Genomic DNA, 19,676 nt, shown 5'->3' with positions numbered 1-19,676 from the left:
TAAAAAAAAATAAAAAATAAAAAAAAATAGGTGGAAATTTGGTTGGAAACGAAAAAAAAATAAATTTATTTTCATTTTCATTTTTTTTTATTTTTTTATTTTAAAATAACAGAACAAAATGAACAAGTTATTTATTTGTTTAATTATTACTATTATATTTTCAAATATTGTTGTAATCTACTCAAAACCATTTAATTTTGATAGATCCTACCAAGAATGGAGAAAACCAAACCCAAAACCAGATATTCATACACCCGAATACTATGATGCTTCCTATTTAAAAGATTTAAATACTATTAAAGATACCCCAGATCAATTTTTAGTTACCGATTTACCAGGTCTCAGTGATAATATTACTTTTTATTCAGGTATGCATAAAATCATAAAATTTTATTGAAAACATTGTTTTTGCTGTCAACAAATTTTAATTTTTTTCATTTTTTTATATTTTTTAAATTAAAAACATTTTTTTTTTTTAAAAAAAAAAGGTCTTATTAATGTTAATGAAACAAGCAACGGTAATCTTTTCTTTTGGTTTTTCCCAGCAAATGTTTCAAACCCATTAGATGCACCATTTTTAATATGGTTAAATGGTGGTCCATGTTGCACCAGCTCAGATTCAGTTTTCATCGAAACTGGTCCATTAAGATTCAACAGTGATGGTAAAACCTTCCACCTCAATCCATGGAGCTGGCACAATGCCGCCAATGTCCTCTATATCGATCAACCAGTCGGTACAGGTTTAAGTTTTACCTATGGTGATAGTGTTACCAACGATCTCGAAATCAATCAAAACTTTTATCAATTCCTTCAAAGTTTCTTTACCATTTTCTCAGATTACTCTAAATTACCATTCTACATGAGTGGTGAAAGTTATGCTGGTCATTACATCCCACATATGGCTGATTATATTTTAAGTATGAACAGTCAAACTTCAACTAATAAAAACCTCATCCCAATTAATATTGCTGGTATTGCAATGGGTAACGGTTATACCCATCCACCAGTTCAAATTGCCTCATATGCTACATTTGGCTATAATATTGGTATTATTGGTATTAACCAAGTCAACGAATACAACCAACTCAATGAACTCTGTCAAGAGCAATTAAAATTAAACAACTACAATTCTGATGAATGTGCTAATGTTTTCAATCAACTCTTATCAGACTCAGGTACAAACACCACATCAATGGTTAATATGTATGATTACAGATTAAACGACCCAACAGCAGGCGACAACTGGCCACAACCAGGTCTCGGCTTTGAAACCAGCTATCTCCAAAGAGCTGACGTTAGAGCTGCCATCCATGCCAATCCAAACTTACCAGACGTATGGACTGAATGTAACATGACCTGTAATGCTGCACTCACCAATCAAGATGAATCTTCATTATTCCTTTTACCAATCCTCCTAAAACAAATTAAAGTTTTGATTTATAACGGTCAATTTGATATTATTTGTAACCACGTTGGTACCACCCAATATTTAGACGGTATGGAATGGGATGGTCAACAATCATGGAACAATGCCTCACGTTTCACTTGGAACTCATTCAATAACGAAGGAACTGCTACTGTTACCGCTGGTTATGGTAAAACCTTTGAAAATCTTACTTTTGTATTAGCTTTAGGCGGTTCACATATGTATCCAATGGATATGCCAGCTAGTTCATATGATATGATCAAAAGATTCTTAAATAATGAATCATTTGCCGACCTTCCACAATCATTCGGCTTTGAATCTCCAGCTCCAAAACAACCAGTTCCATTAACCTTACCAATTTGGATTGGTATTTGCGTTGGTGGCTCCGCTTTCTCACTCATTGTTGGTATTCTCATTACATTCTTAATTATGAGAAAATCAAATAAGCATTACTATAGAGTAATTCAATAAGAATCAATATAATCAACAATCAATAACAATAGTAATAATAATAATATATAAATAATTTAGTTATATATAATAACAAAAATTACCACCCCACACCAATGGGTTTTAAAAATGAAAATAATAATATAATAATATATAATTATTATTTTATTTAAAAATAAAACTCTTTTTTTTTTAAAAATCTAATATCATCATTCTATTTTTCATTTCATTTTATATTTATTTTTTTTTTTTTTTTTGTATTTCAAAAATTTTATTTTTTTATTTTTTTTCAATTTTTTTTTTTTAATTTTTTTTTTAATTTTTAGAAAAAATTTATAAAAAAATTATTTAGATTTATAAATATTTATATATAAAAGAATGATCACAGACACCCAATTAACTTTATTAGCCAATACTTTAGGTGCTGCAATTTTCCTTTTAGTTGTTTATTATCACTATGTTGTTACCCCATCTGTTGTAGTTTCTGCCAACAAAAAAGATAACTAAATTATAACAAATGACAATAATTATATAAAATTTATATTTTTTTTAATAACAACTGTGTATAAAGTATGTAGTAACCATTATAGCTGTAACACTTTTGTAGTGAATTTCATTTTATTTACCAACACCAATTCCATTTTATTATTAGGTAAAGAAATCATAATAGATTATGTAGAAAAAAAAAAAAGCAATAAAAAAACAATTAAAATAAAAGTAATGGTGACTATTTATGGTCATTCCAAATATAAAAAACCACAATATTAGTTTTATAAAATCTATAAAACTATAGTATATTTTTTAAAATTTTTTTTCTTTTTTCTTTTTTTTTTATTTTTTTTTTTTCCTAATTATTATTTATTATTTTTCAGCTTGTTGTGCTTGTGCTTGTTGTTGTTTATATAAAGCAAGTTTACCTTGTGCAACTTGCATAATTTGATCTAAATTTTGTCTTTTAATAGTAATGGCTTGTTGAACTTTATTAACTTGTTCTTGGATTAATTGAACTTTTCTAGTTGAAAAACCTTGACCTTGATCAATGCCCTAAAAAAATTAAAATATTATTATTATTATTATTATTATTATTATTATTATTATTATTATTATTATTATTATTATTATTATTATTATTATTATTATTATTATTATTGTTTTATTATTAATATCATTGTTATTGATAAACCCCATTTTCAATTATTTTATAAAAATATATCATCTAATTACCATTTCAACAAAATAACCTGTACCAATATCTACTAAAACTTTTTCATTTGCATTTATTTTACCTGAAATATATATCTGAATAGTAGGTAAATGTATAAATAGAATTAGCTTTATGTTTCTTGTGTTTATATAACACTATTTGATAAATACCGATGAAGTTAATGGAACAAGAATTTCTTTTCCTTCTGTACCTTTTAATCCACCCATTGCGTCTTTGGCTTCTAAATATTTATTTGATGCATGTCTAAGTTGTTGAATTGATTCTGAAAGTTGTTGAATTTCCTATTATATTAGATTTAATATATGTGTGAGTTAATAATTAATTTTGGTCATTGAAATGAATTGTAGATTTAAAAAAAATGGCTATATAGTGCCATCACAAATATTTATATATAAAACTACTGCTATCCACATACTTCTTCGACTTGTTCACGAACAAGTTGTAACTGTTCAAGTGATAATGTAGCTAAATTAACTTGTTGTTGGGCTGGTTCTGCCATTTTATTGTATAATCTTTTTTAATGAAAAAATTAATAAATATTTTATAAAATTGAAAAAAATAAAAAAATTATTTTAAAAAAAAAAAAAATGAAAATTTTAAAAAATTTAAAAATAAAAAAAAAAAAAAATTATTTGATTAATTTCAATCAATTTGCTGAATTTTATTTTAATTATTTAAATGATCATTAATTAAGTTTAATTTGATTTGTAAATTTAGATTATTTAAGAATCAAAATTAAAAAATTAATAGTTTATATTCATTTTTTGAAAAAATAAAAAAAATTAAAAAAAATTAAAAAAAAATTTTTTATTTTTTTTTTTCGTTTTTTTTCTTTTTTTTTTTTTTTTAAAATTTTTTTTTAATTATAAAAACGACAAAATACAACACACTTTTATCATTTCTTTATTTTTTATTTTATCAATAATCATTTTAAATATATATATTGTCATAAATAAATAACTATTGAAAAATGTCAGAAGTTGAAAATAACGATAATACAGAAAATAAAAAACAATATAAAAAGAAAAAAGAAAGAGAAGATTTAGAAATTCCAAAAGGTGTCGACCCATGGAAACCATTAGCATTAAAAAGAGAGGATGTACCAAAACGTGTACTCTATGATGAAAGTTCATTTGCAACATTATTCCCAAAATATAGAGAAAAGTATCTTCAAGAGATTTGGAAATTGGTTGAAAACCTCCTCAAAGATCATGGTATTGAATGTAAATTAGATTTAATTGAAGGTTCAATGACAACCACTACCACATCAAAATGCTGGGATCCAGTTGCAATTTTAAAAGCAAGAGATTTAATTAAATTACTTTCAAGATCTGTACCATTTGAACATGTAAATATTGATACAATTATTCATTCATTATTATATCATAATATTAAACCTGCATACTAATAAAATAAATCCATATATATATATAAATTACATTAATAGGCACAAAAGATTATGTTGGATGATTATAATTGTGAGGTTATTAAAATTGGTGGTTTTGTTAGAAATAAAGAAAGATTTGTAAAGAGAAGACAACGTTTAGTAGGCCCAGATGGTTCAACATTAAAAGCCATCGAACTTTTAACTAAATGTTATGTTTTAGTTCAAGGTAACACAGTATCATGTATTGGACCATGGCAAGGTTTACTCCAAGTACGTAAAATCGTCGAGGATTGTATGAAGAATATCCATCCAATTTATAATATTAAAGAATTAATGATTAAAAGAGAATTAGAAAAAGATGAATCATTAAAAGCTGAATCATGGGATAAATTTTTACCACAATTTAAAAAGAAAAATCAAAACAAAAAGAAAAAAGTACAAAAGAAAAAGAAAGACAGAGACGCAGCTCCATTTGCTCAAGATCAATTACCAAGAAAAGAGGATATTGCTATGGCTTCTGGTGAATATTTCCTCAGTGAAGAAAAGAAACGTAAATTAAAAGAAAAAGAAAGAGAAGCTAAACATGTCGAATCTGAAAATAAGAGACAAGAAGAAAGAATGAAATTATCAATTGCACCAGAAGAAAAACAAAGAAATAAAAACGAATCAACCAAAACCAATGTTAGCGATACTCTTAATAATTTAAAGAATAATTTAAAAAATGTAAGTTGATTTAAAAAAAAAAAAAAAAAAAAACCCCAATAGCAAAATTCTAACCATTTTTTTTATATTAATCACAACAGAATAAAAGAAAAGATACCGAATCCACAGATGCATCAGATTTTATTTTAAAAAAACAAAAAAGTAATAAATAAAATAAAACTTTAAAAAATAAAACTATAAAAACAAAACTATAATATTCTTTTTTTATGATTTAATTTTTTACCCCACTTTATTTTTTGATTTAAAAAAAAAAAAAAAAATTTAAAAAATAAAGACACTGATTAAATTTATCATATAAATAATTAATTAATTTTATTTATAAAAAAAAAAAAAAAAAAAGGAATTTACATTAATCTTTTTTTTAAAATATTATTATTATTATTGCTACTATCATTTTCTTCCCCACTATTATTATTATTATTGGCTTGTGTTCTTTTTCTAATTTCCATTAAATTTTTTTCTAATAGTTTAACTTTTTCTTTTATATCTATCATTTTTCTCATGTGTTCAATTTCTTGACCTTGTTTTGCTTTTCTTCTTTCTAAAGATTTAATTAAAAGTGATGATGCAGAGTTATCGGCAAAAATATATCTACTAAGATTTGGTCTTGCTTGTTTACCATTTATTGTTAAAGTTTTACTGAATTCAAATGCTTTGATGGCTTGAAGATGAGTTGGGAATGTGAGATTGCAATAGCCAATATGTTTTTTTGGTGACATTTCAAATGGATTGTAAGAAGCTTCTGCTATTGATAATTTCATATAATTTGGGTCGTTGCAATTTTCATTAAATTCTTTGCTATATATTTCTCTTATAATTTTTTCATCAGCATCATCGCTGATTCTAATTTCGATTGTTTTAATACCACTTGATTTAATAACATGATGTCTTTCACCCTATATAATTGTAAGCTATATTAGTAACTAATATTAAACTGTTAGAGTGGGTGTGTGTGTTATTTATACATACATTAAAAATTATACCAAAATTTAAAAATCTTTTATAATATACGTCTTTATCAACAGTCAAATCGTCATATTCACTATTTAATATAATTGAAACCATTGTTGACATCTTTTTACCAAAATAAGTTCTATCTTTTGATCTTTTAATTGAATATGAGGAAATTGGATGTTCAATTGACTCTTGAAGGGTATTTATAATTTGTTCGTTGGTAATATTTAATGTTTCTGTTATAATAAATGACAAGTGGTTTGGTTTCTCATGGTGTTTAGCGAGATGTTTAATATATTCATCAAAGCACTCTTGTTTGTGTAATTCTTTTTTCTTTTTTCTAATCTCCATCTCTTCAAAATCTGATGGAGTAAGTTGGTATATTTGTCTATGGTGGAAATCCATATCTTCTCTAAAGTCATCAGATCTCTCTAAAGCTGATCTACTAATAGAATCAAACATTTCCAATTTATCTTCATTGCTTGAAACTAAGAGATCAACTCTATCTTGTGCGCCTTTCTTTGGTACCTTTAAATTTGATCCATATAAACTATTGAGTTCTGTTTTTTTATCTACAAAAAGTGTGCCATTGACACTGGTTCCTTCAATTGGTTCAATTGCAATAAATGAACTTGAGGTTGGATCAATTTTGGTAGCCAATGGGAATAACTCTTCAAATAATCCTATTATAGTTTTAAAAATAATTTATATTAATATAAAATTTTACTTATTTTTATTTTATTTTATTTTTTTTATTTATACTAATTGAATAATTACCTTTTTTAACTTCACTTTTAAGTGATGCAATATTTCTTATTTGAAAACCAGCACTTGATACTTTATTTAAAGTTAACTTTGATGATAAAACATTTCTAATCATTTTTTTATTTTTCTTCTTTAGTAATTAATATTAATTTTAACTGTAGTGTGAAAAAATTTAATCAAAAAATTTGAAAAAAAAATAATAATAAATTATATTATTACTTTGAGTATTGTGTGTGTTAACTAGTGGGTATAAAGACAAAAACAAAAAAAAATAAAAAAAAGTTAATAATTTAAAAAATTTTTAAAAAAAATAAAAATTAAAAAAAATAAAATTTTTTTTTACAAAGCTTTTTGCTTTCGTTTTTTTTTTTTTACTTTCGTTTTTTTTTTTTTTTGAATTGGATAAATATCTTTGTAATTTAATTTAAAAACAATTTTGTATCTCTTTGAAAGGTCCATCCATTGTTTAATTATAAGATTTTAAAAAAAAAAAAAAAAAAAAAAAGAAAAAAATAAAAAAATGATGTGGTGTGATTATGCATTTTTCTTTATGGGGTATTTAAAAATAGAAATTAGTTTATAGAACGGAATTTAAAAATAGAATAGAATTAACTTTTTTTTTTAATTAAAAATATTTTTAATTACAAACCATTTATTATTTTTATTTTAGTTTTGCTGATGAAATTCGAAAAATAAAAAAATGGTTAATAATTTTATTTTTTTTTTTTTTTTTTTTTTTAAAAAGAAAAATAAACATAAATTTCTTATTTAAGAAACAAATGTACCTACTTTAAATAAATATTAAATATTTAATTAAAAAATAAATATTTCAAAAGGAATTTGTGGATGTATTTATAGAGTGCGACCCCATAGAGAATAAGAGAACATGGAATGAAAAATATAGAATATAAAATAGTATACTACATTAAAGTTTATACACAAACACTATGGTTTTTTTTTGATATATAGAGTTTATATATAAAATGTTAATATTTAAACCATTTTAAAATTCTATCATTCCACATAATTCTCCAATATTCCTTTTGGTGAGTAAATATGAAAAAATAAATATTTAAATTTTTATTTTTTTTATAATTTTTTTTTTTTTTTAAAAATTTAAAAATATTTTCACTCGCCAAATTTTTTTTTTTTTTTTTTCATAATTTTTAATTATTATGTTTAGAAAATTAATTAACAAAAATAATTTTTATAATATTACATCATTAAATAACAACTTTGCATTATCATCAAAAACAAATAACAATAAATATATATTCATTAGAAACATGTCAACTAACGTAGAAAAAGTTGTTATTATTGGTTCAGGTCCAGCTGGTCACACTGCTGGTATTTATGCTGGTAGAGCTAAATTAAATCCATTAATGTTTGAAGGTTTTATGGCTGCAGGTGTTGCTGCTGGTGGTCAATTAACTACTACTACTGAAATTGAAAATTTCCCAGGGTATATACATTTATATATATATATATTTTTTAAACTATAGCGCAGAAATACTAATAAATCATTTTTCATTTTTTTTTTTTATATAATAATAATAATAATTAATAATCCCTAATAATTATTAATAATTATAAATAATACATAATAATAATAATAATAATAATAATAATAATAATAATAATAATCACTAATAATAATACTGATTAATAATGATTTAATTTTGATTAATGATCAATTAGTTTCCCAACTGATATTTCAGGTCAAGAATTAATGGATAAAATGAGAGAACAAAATGAAAAATGTGGTACTAGAATCGAAACTAAAACTATTGCTAAAGTAGACTTAAAATCAAAACCATTCAAAGTTTTTGTTGAAGATGAAGAAGATAAACCAATTTTAACAGAATCAATTATTCTCGCTACCGGTGCTACCGCCAAGAGAATGGGTGTACCAGGTGAAGAAAAGTTTTGGAGTAAAGGTGTTTCAGCCTGTGCTGTTTGTGATGGTGCTCTCCCAATTTATAGAAATAAACATTTAGTCGTAGTTGGTGGTGGTGATACTGCTGCTGAAGAAGCTACTTTCCTTACCCATTTTGCCTCAAAAGTTACAATGTTAGTTCGTCGTAATACCATGCGTGCCAGTAAAGCTATGCAAGAAAGAGTTAAAAACAATGCAAAGATCAATGTTCTTTGGGATACCGTTTTAGTCGAAATTAAAGGTGATGATAAAGTTAATGCAGTTGGTATTGAAAACGTTAAAACTGGTGAAAAATCTGATCTTGAAGCTCAAGGTCTCTTTTATGCTATTGGTCACACCCCAAATAGCTCTTTCTTAGGTGGTCAACTCGATGTTGATGAAACTGGTTATATCAAAACTGTTCCAGGTTCATCCAAAACATCTGTTGAAGGTGTTTTCGCTTGTGGTGATGTTCAAGATAAAATTTATAGAGTAAGTTCTTTTTTTTTATTTATTTACATTTTTAATAATTTTTTACTAACTTGGTTTTTTTTATTATTCATAATTTTACTTTTAAAAATTTTTTTTTTTTCGATTATTTTAGCAAGCTATTACTGCTGCTGGTTCAGGATGTATGGCCGCTTTAGATTGTGAACGTTATCTCTCCCATTGAAACTCAAAATTATAAAATAAAATATATTAAAAAACTTAAATTTATTTATATCCTTTTTTTTTTTTTTTGATTAGGTTTTTTTAAACAGACTTTCAAATAATAAATCGCACTTTACCAAAATACAATACTTAAGGATTTTTTTTATATTACAACACCATAATAAGTTATTAAGTACATGAATTTTGAATTTTTAATATAAAATTTTTTTTGTTTATTTTTTTTTTATGGATCGCTGTTGAAGTTGTTATTTTTTTCAGGAAATCTCACCAAAATAAGTTTACACTTAAATATTTAATATTTTATTTTTATATAAAATTTTATTTAATTTTTTTTTTTATTTTTTTTTATTTTTTTTAAAAAACTTATTAATTTTTTCTATTTAAATAGCCTTTTTTTTTTATGATAAAATTAATTTAATATAAACAAATAATAATAAATATTATAAATATCTTTTTTTTTTAAAAATTTGTATAAATAATAATAATAAACACACATTATATATCGATATAATTTCTTTTATTTTTTTTTAATTTAATTTATTTTTTTATTTTTTTATTATTTTTAATTTTTTTTTTTTTAATTTTTTTTATTTCAAACCACATTAAAAAATATCTCAGCAAAGTAATAATAAAAATAGTAATAGTAATAATAATAATAATAATAGTAATAATAAAGTAGTAGTAAACTTATAGATAAATTACATTATAAAAAAAAAAGCAATCAACTAAATAAATAATAGATTATAAAAAAAAAAAAAAAAAAATAATAAAATATCACAAATTATGGCACATTATAATAAAAAAGTTTTAACAGTACCACAAAATTTAAAAATTTATTTTTTAATAAATGGTACACAACACGAAATTAAAACACCATCACCATTAGTAGCAATTAAATATTCAATATTATTACAAACTGAAGTAGATTTAGCAATCACCAATAATCCAAATACAAGTGTTGTTATTATTTCACCACCAAAAGATATTGAAGCAACCTTTGAAGATTTCGAACTTGTATTGCAGTTTATAAATTCTCTTCACCAATTTTGTAAATTCCAAGAATATCAATATAACAAATATAATGAATCACAACAACAACAAGATCCCAATAAAAATAATAACAACAACAATAATAAAAAAGAATCACCATTTTTAAAAATATCTTTTACAAATGAAAACAATAATTGGTATGGAAGTTTTAAATTATCAAAGGTTAATAAAAAATTATTGTTTATGGGAAGAGATCCACCACAACCTGGTTTACAGAATAGTGTTCATACAAAGTCATACTTATCACTAGAAGGTAATGGTCCAAAGCTAATTAAAATGGTATTATTGGCAAAATATTTTGATATAATAGATAATTATTTAATCAAGGCTTACAGAAAAAGTTTGGAGAGCAATTTGGAGAAATTCTGCTCACCAGAGCAAGCTCAAAGATATTTTGGTGATTATGGAGAGGAGTTTATTCAATCTGAAAAAGAGATTATTGCTAAAGAGAATGCATTTTCAAATCATAACCCATATATAGTTTCAACCAAAAATTATTTATACAATTCAATGGTTGACAAGTCATATTATAATTTCCAACTAGAAGAAAAACAACCAACTTCACCAAGCAATCCAAAAGATCAATATCCCCCTGATATTGTTCAATTATTGGATCCAAGAAAACCAACTTTACCATTACACAAATCAGCAACTTGTTATGGATGTAGTAATAAAATGGGTGTTTTAAATAGACACCATTGCAGAGAATGCGGTATGATATTTTGTAATTCATGTGCCGGAAATTTCGTAGAAACAAGTGACCTTTCAAAACAAATCTATTACGGTATGAACGATTATATCTATGGTTTTGTTTCAAATAAAACTTCAAGAGTTTGCAATTCATGTTATCATAAAATTCATGGTGTACAGCGACACAACAATGGTGTCTTTATGTTAAAGTTATTGGGTTTAAAATTTTTACTTTTAAGAAGATTCGCCAGTGTTTATCCACAATGGAGAAGAGCATCCATCATCTATTTATCAGAAATTAGAATGATTCAATACAAATTCCCAACTCATAAACTTTTGCCATTCGAAAAATTGGCACTTTGGAGAAATAGAACAGATTTTAAATGTCATTCACTGTGGTTACTCAAATTACTTTGCTCAATTGACTATAGTACAATAACAACAAAACAATTAAAGAGCTTAGATGAATGTCTTTGTGAAAATATTGATGATAAAAAGAATTGTTACTTTTTAATGTGTTCAAGTTCATGTCAAAATTCAATTTCACCATTAAATATTTTACCATTGCTAGATAAAAATGTTACCCATCCATTTATTAGAAACTATGCAACAAGAAAATTAAATGGTTTAAAGGAAAATCTCTTATATGTTTTACCACAATTAACTTTTTTACTAAGGTAATTATTATTATTATTATTATTTTTATTTAAAATTTATCATATTGTTATAATTAACACTTTAATTCTAAACATTTAGATATGAACCAAACGTTAAATCAGATTTACAAGAATTTTTATTTACTAGAGCTAAAGAGAACCCAACTATTGCTTACAACCTTTTATGGGAGTTAAAGAATTGCCAAGGTGGTGTTCACGATTTACGTTATGAAGAATTAAAATCAGAGTTAATTAAATTCTTTTCAATCAATTCACCAGAGTTATTAAAGTCAATTCAAATTTCATTCGAATTGTCATATATATTACAACAGCACAGACCAATAATCAGGGATGGAAGAAATGAACCAGACATCAATTTCTTAAATGCAAAATTAAGTAATATATGCAAGGGAAATTTATTAAAGTTACCAACAAATCCAAATTATACAATTATTGAATTTTTAGTTGGTAAATCTTTAGTCTTTAATAGTGCCACCAAGCCATTATATTTAGTATGCAGATGTATCAATGATATTACTGGCGGTGAGGAAGAAAGAGGTTTAATCTTTAAGAAAGATGATTTAAGAAAAGATCAAATCATTCTCAATTTAATTTATTTAATGGATGATTTTATTGTACAATATAACAACCGCGTTAAAGAAAAACAAGAAAAGTTTTTAGCTACAAACCCATGTAAATCTTCTATCGATTCAAGGAAAAAGAGAGAGCCATTCATGAGACCAGTAGTTTACCGTGTTATTCCAACTGGTGTTCATTATGGTTTCATCGAGCCAGTTAAAGGATCAAAGACTCTTAAAGAAATCCAAAGCAAACATCCAAAGATTAGCAATTTCTTATTCGATACTGGTTCTTACGATATAAACTTTTCCAATTTCTCTCGTTCATTGGCCACTTGGAATATCATTACCCATCTTTTGGGTGTTGGTGATAGACATAATGAAAATGTAATGTTTACCGAAGATTGTCAAATATTCCATATCGACTATGGTTTCATTTTAGGTATGGACCCAAAGCTTTTCAATGTAGTAAGAAATGATAGAAGTTTTGAAGAACAGTTCTTAGAAAACGAAAAGAAGAAGAGTGATTTTTATGACTTAAATGTCCGTTTGTTCCTTGAATTAAGAAAGCACCATGCATTCTTTTTATATCAAATTTTGTTTTTAACTAGATTGGAGCCAAAAGTAGAGGGCCTTATAGATGAGCAATATATAGAAGATGTAGTTGGCCATCGTTTCCTTCCTGGTGTACCAAAGAAAGAAGCTTCAGAACACCTAAACTATATTTTAAAGTCAGCTATTTATTCATTTGCTTTCTCTTTCTTTGACAGTATTAGAAGCTATAAAGATAAATTATTAAATATTCAAGAAACCACCAAATCTGTTAAAGATATGAGTGTTAGTTTCCTCGGTAGACTATATAACTCGTATTCTAGTGCATCATCATCAAGTGTCACATCAATTCGTCAACAAGAAGCCCAAGGCACAAAACCATTTATTGTTAAAGAGTATAGTACTTCTGGTAGTGTTCATAATCATTCCGATGATTACCCAGTAATTAGCAGCAGCACGGATTATGAATCATTATATAATCAAGGTACTTTTGAAAATGATCATAGTTTAGTTAATAGTAATCATAGCAATAATCAAGACAATAACCAATTTGATAATAATAATGATAATAATAATAATAATAATAATAATAATAATTATAATAATTATAATAATAATTATAATAATAATAAAGATAATAATAATGATGATGGTAGTAATAATAATAGTGTCGAAGCTTATGTAGCAAGTGCAATTATTGAACAACCTCAACTCTCAAGTTCATTCCCAATAATCAGTCAAGATAGTGAATCCAATCAAACATTGGTAGTAACAAGAGTCGATAATGAATTTGAGGATTACAATTATATTTAAAAATAAAGTTTTGTCAATTTGTATAATTTTTCTTTATAAAAGTTTTAATAAAATAATATTATAATTAGTATTTTTATTTAATTATGAGAGGGTTTGGAGATTAATTTCTTTTTCTCTACTTCAATTTTGTGAAAGATAATTTTTTTTGAGGTTTTGTTAATATATACAAGTGATTCAACTTCTTTATATCTAGAGTTGGTATGTTGTTGTGTTTGGGTTTGTTGGGAATTCTGTGTTTGCTGGGTATCTTTATTAGTATTAAACTCGATTGAGTCGTTTTCATCATTATTTTCATTTTTGCTATTATTATCAATGTCGTTATTGGTATTTACACTTGACTCCAAAGGTTGAGTAGAGTCTAAGGTTTGGCTTGAATAACCCGGTGGTTGTGTGTTTTGAGTAAAATTATTTATATTATTATTGCTTGTTGTTACTTTTTTTGATACATTTCTAAAAAATAATTGGGTACCAAAAACCTCTTCATATTGACCTCTATAAAATATATCACCAATTTTTAAAATTGGGTTTGGTGTATCTAAACCCTGTAAATAAAAATATTATAATATATTATTAGCTTGAAATTTTTTAATATTAATAAATGTGTTATTGGTATATTACAATTAAACTATATTGCTTATCTAAAAGGAAACCTGGATCTTCGCCTGAAATTTCTAAAAGTATAAGTGTATCTTCGGGTAAGATTAATTCGTCTTCTTGGAGATCCTCTTCTTGTAATGTAATATTTGCCTCGTCTTCACTTGAAATTTGATACAGTTCATCGTCATCGCTATCATCGGTTTCATCGTCATCGTCATCTTCTTCCTCAATATCATAAACATTATCGCCATACTCTTCATTATTTATAAAATCATCAATCTCTGAATCATCAAAACTTGTGTCTTCAAAAGATTCATTTCCATCACCATTACTACTTTTTCTATTATTTTTTTTAAAAATTGATTTATTGGTATTTCTGGCTATTGTTGATTTTCTTGATCTCGATCTGTTTGATTCTTTATTTGAGTTATCAATGCTCATTTTATCTGATGTTGTATCTTCTTCATCCATTATTATTTGCTATTTATAAATTAATTAAATGAAAATGAATTTTATTAATTTTTAAAAAATAAAATGAAATAAAAAATAAAATTTTTTTTATTTTTTTTTAAAAATATTTTTTTTTTATTTTTTTTTATTTTTTATAATTATTATAAAATCATTTTTTCAATAACCTAATTTGTGTAGTTTATACTTATTTTAGCTACTACTACTTCTTTGGGAAAATGTATAGCATTATTAAATTAAAAAATTTTAAACCTGTTTCAACACATTTATCATCAAGATTTTTTTCAACGATTGTTGAAGAGCCTATTAAAAAATCGATTGTTGAAAAGTTAACAAACAAATTCACACCAAGCCACCTCGAAGTTATAAATGAAAGTTATATGCATTCAGTACCACGTGGTTCAGAAACTCATTTTAAAGTAATTATAGTCAGCAATGAATTTGATGGAAAAACAATGATTTCGCAACATAGATCAATAAATGAAACATTAAAGGACGAATTTAAAAATGGTGTTCATGCTTTAAGTATTCATTCTACAACACCTTTAAAATGGGAAATGGATCAATCTGTAAACAAATCCCCAGGTTGTATGGGTGGTAGCAAAAAAGAAAAAGAGAAAAAAAATAATAATAATTAAATATTATATACCAATTATAACGCCCAAATGTCCACATGCATAGGAATGTAAGGATGGCACTGAGAATCAAACTTTCATCAGTCGAAAGAAACCTTTAATATTACAAAAACCCTAATTGCTATTTTGGTTAATAAAAAGGTTAAAATCCATTTAAAGAAAAAATAAAAAATAAATCAATTATGAATAATAAACCACCAAACTTTATTAAAACTTTATTAAACTTTGTTTTTATCGTTATAAAAATCTACTTGTTTTTTTATTTGCTCTTCTAATTGGTTTATTACTTCATTTGAACGATTTGTTGATAACGTTGATAGATTCATATAATGGTCTAAAGATTGATCCATAGTTTTAATCTGTTGTTCTTTTTCTTGTAATAAAACTAATTGCTGTTTGTTTTGCTCAACTAAATCTTTTATTTGTTTACCCAAATTATCAATTTCACCTTTAAGCTCTATATTTTCTTTTCTTAAATCTTTAATAATTTTATTTTCATAAATTCTATTTTTTTCTAAAACCTCTTGAATATTTGAACATTTACTATCTAAATAAAAAAGAATAAAAGTATTATTATTATTATTATTATTGTTAAAATACCAATTAATCAATTTTTTAAACAATAGAAAAATATATTTACATAGCCCTTTATAATTATATAAAGTTTCTTGGATCTGAATGATTTCCTCTTGTACCCTTTTAAAGCTTGATTTATATTCTTCTAAATACTTTTCTTGCAATAGTAATCTTTTATTATTATAATTTAAATTTTCTTTGATAGTTTTATTTTCTTTTTTGTACTCAAACAATTCATCCTATGAAAATAATTAGTAAATTTTTTATTTATTTTTCTTTAACTATCATATATAATTACCAGTAATTGTTTTTCATTATTTTCATTTAGTTTAATGAATGTTTGGTTTTGGTTTCTTGAAATTTCTGTTTCTAAGGTGTTTAAATTATTTCTTATAAAACTAAACTCGGTTTTTAAATCAAAAAAACTATAGTTATTTTGATCAATATCATCTTTATTATTACCATTATTATCATTCCTGCCATTATTTCTATTATTATTATTGCCACAATTATTTTTACTATCCTGCTCATCTATTATCTCTTCATTGTCACCAGTTAATTCTTTATTTTTATTATTTTTCATACTATTATCATTATTGGTAATATTATTATTTGGTATATAATCGATATTAACACTTTGATTTGTTAAATCTTTTTTTATTAAATTATTTTGTGTATATACACTTGTAAATAAACTTGATACAACTGTATTTGTTGAAACAATGTTATTATTTATACTATTATTTGTTTGGTCATCAAAATAATTGTTATAATTCTTCATTTTTTTAAAAAATAAAGAAATAAAAAATTTATTCAAAATAAATGAATTTAAAAATATTTATTATTAAAAAGTTCATTTTTATATAATTAATGATAAAAAAAAATAATATGGATATTTTATCCAATTTTGTATAATGTTTAAACTATTTTTATTTGAATTTGAAAAAAAAAAAAAAATTAAAAAAAATATAAAAAAAAAAAATAAAAAATAAAAAAAATTTTAAAATTTTTTAAATTACTTCAAAAAAAAAAAAATCAATTGTGTAACAAAGAAACAACAGCGACAAAATTCGATTATTTCATTGTAGCAATAATAACAATACTCACATCAACATATATAAATACGCCTTTATATAGTATTTTTATTATATTTTTATAATATATTTAATCAACTTTACAATTATTAAAAGATATCGATAGAAAAATAATAAAAAAGATTATATAGTAATAATAAAATGTCAGAAAGAGATCAAAGAAAAAAAGAATTAGAGCAAACAAAAAATGAGATGAGAAAGAAGCTCGAAGAATATAAAGTAATTAGGAATATAAATATAAATATATGTAGATTTGGAAATAAAGTTATAATAATATATTAATATAGAAACATTATTATTATTATTATTATTATTTTATTATTATTATTATTATATAGAGAAAAAATGAAGCAAGAAATGTATCATCTTTTTCAACTACATCTCCAACTACAACAGCAACAACAACAGCACCACCAACACCAGCTGAAGATTTTAATTCAATTATGAGTTCAATTGATCAAATGGTACCAACACCAGCACCAGTAGCTCAACAACCAACTGAACCAGTTAAACCAGCTTATAAACCAAAACTTTCAATCCAAAGTTTAGTTATAGAACATGATATCCCACCAAAAGAAATTACATTATATTCAAAAGGAACTCAAACTGCTGATCTTGATGTAAATAATATAATTCCAACAACACCAGAATTAGAAACTGCAAATAAATCAAAATCAAAATATCAATTATTACAACAACAACAGGAACAACAATTAAATAAAGATTTGCAAAACTTATCAATTAGCAAAGGTAGCGACTCTGCTGATGCTTCTTCAAGCGCCGAAGTTGCTGAGGAAACTAAAGAACCAGAAATCACTATCCCAGAATTAGACGAATCTGAAAAACAAAAAATATTGGATTCTGAATCATTCAAGTCTTTCTTTGATAAATCATCTAGAGTCATTGAAAGAGCTTTATGTTTAGATGAATCTATTGATATTTTAGTAGATTATACAGTTGCCGATCAGTAAGTATACCTATATTTAAATAATAAATAATAATCAATACTAATATACAATTAAAAACTATTTAGAAACAATAAAGGATTATCAAAAGAACTTAAATTATTAGCTACATTACAAGATGAAAGATGGACCAAACATAGATCAGTTACAGATATTAATTGGTCAACTAAACACCCAGAATTAGCCGTTACATCATACTCTGCAAATGAAGCTGGTTCACATGATCCAGATGGTGTTGTTTTAGTTTGGTCAATAAATAATTATTTCCAAAAACCAGAATATGTTTTTAATTGTCAAGTAAGTAATTAAATTAACATATGTATTGTAAACATTAAAATTAATAACTTTATTTTTATTATTTTTATTATTATTACTATTAGTCACCAGTTATGACAACATTCTTTTCAAAATACCATTCAACATTAATTGTTGGTGGTACATACTCAGGTCAAATTGTAATTTGGGATACTCGTGCTAAAAGCACACCAGTCCAAAAAACACCACTTTCAAGTGTTGGTCACACACATCCAGTATATAGTATGGCAGTAGTTGGTAGTGCCAATGCAAATAGTTTAGTTTCAATTTCTACAGATGCCAAAATTTGTTCATGGAGTTTAGAAAATTTATCAGCACCAACAGAAACTATTGAATTAAATGCACAAGCATCAGGAAGCAAAACTGTATCATCATCAGGATCATCTTCAATTGCTGTTACCTCCTTGGTATTCCCTGAAAACGAAATGAGTCAATTCTATATTGGTACTGAAGAAGGTGTTCTTTGTCAAGCATCACGTCATGGTAATAAAATTGTTATGAACGAACGTTATAAAGGTCACTTTGGTCCAATTACTTCAGTTGATTTACATTCTGCTAAAGGTTCCATCGATTTTTCACAATACTTCCTCAGCTCATCCACTGATTGGACTGTTAAATTATGGTCATCTAAAAAAGAAACTCCATTATACTCATTCGAAGATTATGTAGACTATGTATATGATGCTAGATGGTCACCAGTTCATCCATCAATATTCTCAACTGGTGATGGTTCAGGTATGCTTTCTCTTTGGGATCTCAATCAAGATTTAGAAGCTCCAATTTTCCGTCATAAAATTTCAAATAGATCCGTTAACCGTGTTTGCTGGAGTAATGATGGTAAACGTATTTTAGTTGGTGATTCAGGCGGTTCATTATCTCTCTTTGACTCTAGCGAATTCTCCTCACCTTCCTCAGACGAATATAATCAATTTGAAGATGTCATCAATAAAATGGTTTCAAAATCTTCATCAGACTCACCATTATTAGGTTCAAATCACGATAACAATGAATCTCAAGAATAAACAAATTAATTTACAAATAAAATATTTTTATTAAGTATTAATAAAAAATATTGATCATTAAAATTAAAATCCAAAGATTAGCAACATGAAAGGACTAACAAAATAACAAGAGTGAAGCAATTACGCTGAAAGAGAAAGATATTTGGGC

General features: G+C 24.9%; 10 protein-coding genes across 10 annotated transcripts; 6 read left to right on the top strand and 4 right to left on the bottom strand.

Moving 5' to 3' along the window:
* Positions 1-118: 118 nt before the first annotated feature.
* Positions 119-1,897, top strand: DICPUDRAFT_153099 (uncharacterized protein; the record flags this gene model as incomplete). Its single annotated transcript, XM_003288770.1, has 2 exons — positions 119-368; positions 489-1,897. The coding sequence occupies 2 exons, from the start codon at positions 119-121 to the stop codon at positions 1,895-1,897; spliced, it is 1,659 nt and encodes a 552-aa protein (XP_003288818.1).
* Positions 1,898-2,737: 840 nt separating this feature from the next.
* DICPUDRAFT_34623 (uncharacterized protein) lies at positions 2,738-3,600 on the bottom strand (the record flags this gene model as incomplete). The annotated part of the gene is made up of 4 exons (XM_003288753.1): positions 2,738-2,920; positions 3,101-3,175; positions 3,251-3,382; positions 3,517-3,600. The coding sequence occupies 4 exons, from the start codon at positions 3,598-3,600 to the stop codon at positions 2,738-2,740; spliced, it is 474 nt and encodes a 157-aa protein (XP_003288801.1).
* Positions 3,601-4,071: 471 nt separating this feature from the next.
* DICPUDRAFT_153096 (uncharacterized protein) lies at positions 4,072-5,220 on the top strand (the record flags this gene model as incomplete). Its single annotated transcript, XM_003288769.1, has 2 exons — positions 4,072-4,449; positions 4,549-5,220. 2 exons carry the CDS (start codon positions 4,072-4,074, stop codon positions 5,218-5,220), a joined length of 1,050 nt encoding a protein of 349 aa, XP_003288817.1.
* Positions 5,221-5,555: 335 nt separating this feature from the next.
* Positions 5,556-7,045, bottom strand: DICPUDRAFT_98141 (uncharacterized protein; the record flags this gene model as incomplete). The annotated part of the gene is made up of 3 exons (XM_003288752.1): positions 5,556-6,107; positions 6,181-6,848; positions 6,943-7,045. 3 exons carry the CDS (start codon positions 7,043-7,045, stop codon positions 5,556-5,558), a joined length of 1,323 nt encoding a protein of 440 aa, XP_003288800.1.
* Positions 7,046-8,112: 1,067 nt separating this feature from the next.
* Positions 8,113-9,518, top strand: DICPUDRAFT_94744 (thioredoxin reductase; the record flags this gene model as incomplete). The annotated part of the gene is made up of 3 exons (XM_003288768.1): positions 8,113-8,392; positions 8,629-9,337; positions 9,450-9,518. Exons 1-3 carry the CDS (start codon positions 8,217-8,219, stop codon positions 9,516-9,518), a joined length of 954 nt encoding a protein of 317 aa, XP_003288816.1. The 5' UTR covers positions 8,113-8,216.
* Positions 9,519-10,300: 782 nt separating this feature from the next.
* Positions 10,301-13,856, top strand: DICPUDRAFT_153093 (uncharacterized protein; the record flags this gene model as incomplete). Its single annotated transcript, XM_003288767.1, has 2 exons — positions 10,301-11,934; positions 12,014-13,856. The coding sequence occupies 2 exons, from the start codon at positions 10,301-10,303 to the stop codon at positions 13,854-13,856; spliced, it is 3,477 nt and encodes a 1,158-aa protein (XP_003288815.1).
* Positions 13,857-13,933: 77 nt separating this feature from the next.
* On the bottom strand, positions 13,934-14,924 carry DICPUDRAFT_153092 (uncharacterized protein; the record flags this gene model as incomplete). The annotated part of the gene is made up of 2 exons (XM_003288751.1): positions 13,934-14,398; positions 14,475-14,924. 2 exons carry the CDS (start codon positions 14,922-14,924, stop codon positions 13,934-13,936), a joined length of 915 nt encoding a protein of 304 aa, XP_003288799.1.
* A 215-nt stretch (positions 14,925-15,139) lies between these two features.
* DICPUDRAFT_153091 (uncharacterized protein) lies at positions 15,140-15,559 on the top strand (the record flags this gene model as incomplete). Its single annotated transcript, XM_003288766.1, has 1 exon — positions 15,140-15,559. One exon carries the CDS (start codon positions 15,140-15,142, stop codon positions 15,557-15,559), a length of 420 nt encoding a protein of 139 aa, XP_003288814.1.
* A 215-nt stretch (positions 15,560-15,774) lies between these two features.
* On the bottom strand, positions 15,775-16,913 carry DICPUDRAFT_79579 (uncharacterized protein; the record flags this gene model as incomplete). Its single annotated transcript, XM_003288750.1, has 3 exons — positions 15,775-16,103; positions 16,197-16,371; positions 16,431-16,913. 3 exons carry the CDS (start codon positions 16,911-16,913, stop codon positions 15,775-15,777), a joined length of 987 nt encoding a protein of 328 aa, XP_003288798.1.
* A 454-nt stretch (positions 16,914-17,367) lies between these two features.
* DICPUDRAFT_79578 (uncharacterized protein) lies at positions 17,368-19,528 on the top strand (the record flags this gene model as incomplete). The annotated part of the gene is made up of 4 exons (XM_003288765.1): positions 17,368-17,445; positions 17,565-18,193; positions 18,260-18,488; positions 18,572-19,528. 4 exons carry the CDS (start codon positions 17,368-17,370, stop codon positions 19,526-19,528), a joined length of 1,893 nt encoding a protein of 630 aa, XP_003288813.1.
* Between the last annotated feature and the right edge of the window lie 148 nt (positions 19,529-19,676).

The sequence above is a fragment of the Dictyostelium purpureum genome, assembly GCF_000190715.1.
Source record: "Dictyostelium purpureum unplaced genomic scaffold DICPUscaffold_148, whole genome shotgun sequence".
Classification (NCBI taxonomy): domain Eukaryota; phylum Evosea; class Eumycetozoa; order Dictyosteliales; family Dictyosteliaceae; genus Dictyostelium; species Dictyostelium purpureum.
The sequence above is the reverse complement of the archived record's forward strand: the minus strand, read 5'-3'. Positions and strand labels throughout refer to the sequence as shown.